The 4,591-nt window shown below is 35.7% G+C and overlaps 1 protein-coding gene across 2 annotated transcripts; it reads right to left on the reverse strand.

Moving 5' to 3' along the window:
• Positions 1–773: 773 nt before the first annotated feature.
• On the reverse strand, positions 774–4,196 carry c1qtnf13 (C1q and TNF related 13). 2 transcript variants are annotated; one of them, XM_067389236.1, is made up of 2 exons: positions 4,136–4,196; positions 774–1,910 (listed from the first exon to the last, which is right to left on the reverse strand). In XM_067389236.1, the coding sequence occupies exons 1-2, from the start codon at positions 4,161–4,163 to the stop codon at positions 829–831; spliced, it is 1,110 nt and encodes a 369-aa protein (XP_067245337.1). In that variant the 5' UTR covers positions 4,164–4,196; the 3' UTR covers positions 774–828. The 2 variants fall into 2 exon arrangements, with proteins under 2 accessions (XP_067245337.1, XP_067245338.1); XM_067389237.1 differs by lacking the exon at positions 4,136–4,196 and having other exon boundaries at positions 774–1,300; positions 1,394–1,806.
• Between the last annotated feature and the right edge of the window lie 395 nt (positions 4,197–4,591).

Here is a 4,591-nt window from a genome sequence, read left to right on the forward strand (position 1 = left end):
AAGTGCTACCTTTTTTCTTCTTTTTTTGGGGGGGGGGGGGAGGGGCTGCTTGAAAGAATTATTTTATGTGGGTTATGATAAATTGCAAAAAATATACTATTATACATTACACTAATAAACAAAAAACTTATAGATCACAGTGTTATTTCATTATCAACGTGACACATGAAAGATGCATTTTAATTTATGTATTATTTATAAATAGATAAAGACAGATGGTAATGTTTACTTGTTAATGTTTAAATGCCAGTTTGGCATCTTGATTTATAAATGAATTTATAAGATATTTGGTTTCCTATACTGCCAATATTGATCCTCACAATGTAGGCCAACACTGGCCACAAACTCACACACAAACAAACACACACAAGGTTAAGTTAACGTTTATTTAGATTAGTTTATAACCAAAATACCCATGAGAAAGATCTTGGACACTTTCTTATAGGCCTATTTGTTAAACTAATATTTGTAATACAAATTATAAGTTTAGATCAGTAGTTAATTTACATTCAAATATGAATATATATATATATATATATATATATATATATATATATATATATATATATATATATATATTATATATGAATTCCGTTTTAATGTACGATCACTAATGATCTGCTACCCAAGCAATGTAATGTTTATTAATGTCATTAATAAAAGCTGTTACTATTTTTACCCCCAAAAATGATACAATATTTACATTATAATTTGTAATGTGTAAAAGCACATAACAATAACACTATGTTAAGGACCACAGCTATTCACAGATTTAGTACAAAAAACAAAAAGTTAAAGGCAGAGCTATGAATTATTCAGTACTGGTTCTCAGGTGAAAGTTCTGTCTCTGTACATGGATTCGACATCAGGATAGACCAGGAATCCAGAGAAGGTCGTGTAACGTCCCTGGTTGCTGTAAACGGCGTATCCGTCTTCCTGCTGACTGTACAGCCAGACGCTGTCTCCTTTTTTCAGTGACAACAGCAGACTCTGACTCTGCGTCTCTCTCCGTCGTGACATGTCCTCGTTGAAAACCATAGCTCGCACCTCCCCTCTGCCCGTCATCAGCTTCACTGACATCGCCCGACGAGGGTGTTTCCCCACAGTAAATGCGAAGTAGTATGCGCCGGGGAAGTGGCAGGTAAAACGTCCGGATGTTCTGTTAAAATGGCCGCCTATGTTAACGTATTCGACATCAAACGTGAGAGCTTCTCTTTCACGACGCCCTCTGCTTTCTCCCAACGCTGATAATGTTCTTGCCACTGAAAACGCAGAACGTGGTTCCTCACTGGGTGTTGTTCTTCTCCAATCATAATAGGGATCTGTAGAGGGAGGACAACCTGGAAGATGAAGGCCTGGAGGAGATAGGTGGTTATTGAGATATCCAACAGACGATGTGGAGTCTGGGTAGATGAGATAACCGCTAAATGTGATGTATGGTCCAACGTTGCTGTAGATGGCGTAGTCAGGTTTCTCCTGAAGCAGCAGGTAGACCGTATCCATGGGCCTCAGACTGACCATCACACTCTGGCTCTGCACCTTGCGACCCTGTTTCTGGTATCCGTCGTACGCCATGGCCTGCACCTCCATCCCGTTCTTCACCAGCATGACCGACAGCATCTTCTTCGGGAACTTTCCCACAGTGAACGAGAAGTAGTACGCACCAGGCAGGCGACATCGAAAACTGCCCGTATCTGGGTTGAAGTCATTACCGATGTTGACTAGAAGGCGGTCAAAGGTCACAGCTCGCTGAGTGCCACCCAACATGCTGCTGCTACGTGTGGCAGAAAAGGCAGAGCGCAGGCCTGAAGTCATTGGGGTGATGTTGAAGGATGCTACACAGCCCAGACATGTGACCAGCCCAAGTAAACAGGAAACACCACTGCTTGGTCTCCAAAATGTCATGCCAGCTGCAGTAAAAAGACATTATCATTATCAAAGATGTTCAGTGTCACTTCTTGGCATTGTTGAAAATGTAAAAAATAGTTCTCAAACAACTCCAAGTAATTATTCAAAAAAGAATCAGTGTGTGTCACAAATTGTATATTTTGCACCAAAGGTACAAACTGAATCACTTTATTGCTGTATCACACTTTAAAACCAAAAATGTTCCTTGAATTCTTTTAATTATGTGATTAATGGCAGTTAATGGGATGTTTTAGCTCTTTGGTGGTCTCAGTCAGTATGAAATATTTTACATTGGGAATTTTTCACTTACTAGGAATTATACAAAACTTAGCCACAAAAATAGCCACACTTGTGTTTTTTGACAGCCATGGGGAAATATAAAAACTACAAAAATACAAAACAATTTTCTGAGGTACTGTCTACAAATCAGCCACGATAAAGTAGTTTTTGATATTGTCTAAGTAAATATCCAAAGGGAAAAATCTAATAAAAGTAATGTCTGAAAATGTCCTTATAAGCAAATAGGGAATACGCAGCCCAATGCAATATATGTGTTAACTGAAAATAAATATATAAAAAATATATATATATATATTTTTTATGATATGTGTATTGTTTTATGTAGAAATAAATGGTGCATATTTTAAAGAATATTGTCTTGTACAATGAAATCCCCTCAAAATACAAAATATTAAAGAAAAAATATTATCAGAACAAAATATACATTCCTTTCATTTAAAAAAGTTATGCTTATTGCATTTTGTCTGTTTTGACCGTCAAAGTTCACAAGTGAGGATTACCAAAGGGTTAAATAAAGATTTTTTATCTAATCTAGTCTATCTTTATCTAATCTATCTCTTTTTTTCACTTTTAATTCTCATTAAAAAAACAACTTCAAAGTCCTGCACTTCTGGGATATGGAAATGTGTAATGAACTGGTTAAAATGCCATATAACTATGCTAGGAAGTTAGGTTTAGCGCTGTCAGAATGGATTCTGCTGTTCATATCAAGTGCTCAGTGGAAGCAGTAGTCCCTCTAATTCAGCTGGCATTGTCTGTTCACAGTGTGCACAGGGAAAAGGCAATAGATTAGACATTGGTTCATCTGCTCTTATGTGCTGGAACAAAGGCATATTTGGGAGTGAGAAATGAAACATGTCACGGGTGCAGATCCATGGGAGACTTCATGGTCAAGTGAAGACCCAGTCAGTTAGTAACAGATGAAGAATACACCGAAGACCATGATAAGACACATCAAGGGTCAATTAGTGAATAAGGGGTCACTGGTAGTATTTCCTCTCCTTTTGACTTACTGTCAAAATGACTCGGGTTGACAATCAGGAAAGGTTTAGCCAAGAATTCCTACAACTACATTATTATAATCATCATGTGATGTTCCTCTGTACCTACTTTTTATATATTACTACTTTATTATTTGTACTTGCTTGTAAATGTAAAGTACTAATAATAATAACTATAAAATTGTCCCTTCAAATTATTTTTATATGTTCCTTTAACACTACAGTACAAAGCCTAAACATAATTAAAGTAGGTGTCGTTTTTTTATTATTAATCAGTTTTCATAAGATCAGGATGATTCATTAAGTATCAAACTAAAACTTTAATGTTAAGTATGGTTTTTTATTTATTTCAGTATTTCAATTTAAGATCTATTCATCCATCCTTAGCCTACTTTTGAATATACTTTGTGTTAATGCTAAAAAAAAAAATCAATGAAAATTAATGCTTATATTAAAAATGTAGATCATAACATAAAAATAGGACTATCAATCTTACCCCCGGTTTCACAGACAAGGCTTAAGCAGACTAAAATGCATGTTTGAGCTGTTTTAACTGAAAGCATCATGCACTGACAGATCTTAAAATATGTCAGTGCCATTGTTTTGTCTCAAGTAATGTTTTTTTCTAGGGTATGTTTATAAAAGCTACTTAAATACCTAAATTGAAATAAGGCTTAATCCTAACTTAGCCCTGTCTGTGAAACCGGCCCATAAAGTTTTATGACTCATTGGAATTGCTAATATTAAACAGATGTTATTAAACAGGTTCTGTTTTTTTCATTTAAATGAAATTACATTAGAATGCACTATAGATTCAAACAAATAAAATAATGATATTGTCTACCATTACTGTAACGCAGTATTTGAGCATAAATCAATTAAAAACAATAAGAAACATTGTTTTTAAGCAAACAAAGTTTTCGTACCTGGTCTGAGTATCTGCAGAAACTTCATATCTGTGATGACCTGCTCCTTTGTCTCCCGTAAGCCTCAGTTCGAACACCACTGTGAACAGGTCCAAAAGTTAATTCTGTCTGGCATCTACTCTCACCGAAAACTACAGAGCCTCCCATGTTCAAATAAAAGAGGTATTAGGGGAAAGAGAGAGAGAGAGAGAGAGAGAGAGAGAGAGAGAGAGAGAGAGAGAGAGAGGGGAGGTGCTTCATGAATACACTTTTTCAACCTATACCTAAGTTTTATGTCATTAAGTTTTATCATTTAACCCTTGTGCGGTCTTCGTTTGGGAAGTACACTCAGGGTCTTTGGGGTCTCCACAGACCCTAGGCAACAAAATTAAATTTTTCTAACAAAATAATTGTTTTTCTTAAAACAAATGTATTTTATAGTCTGTTTGTTAATGTTTTTACTCAACATTTGTGCAG

The sequence above is a fragment of the Chanodichthys erythropterus genome, chromosome 7 (genome assembly GCF_024489055.1).
Source record: "Chanodichthys erythropterus isolate Z2021 chromosome 7, ASM2448905v1, whole genome shotgun sequence".
Taxonomy (NCBI): Eukaryota; Metazoa; Chordata; class Actinopteri; order Cypriniformes; family Xenocyprididae; genus Chanodichthys; species Chanodichthys erythropterus.

Coding starts and splice junctions, on each gene's coding strand:
- c1qtnf13 (XM_067389236.1), bottom strand. CDS start 4,163: ATGAAGTTTCTGCAGATACTCAGACCAG. Junction 1,911..4,135: donor TCTGCAGATACTCAGACCAG/GTACGAAAACTT, acceptor TTTTTACTGCAG/CTGGCATGACATTTTGGAGA.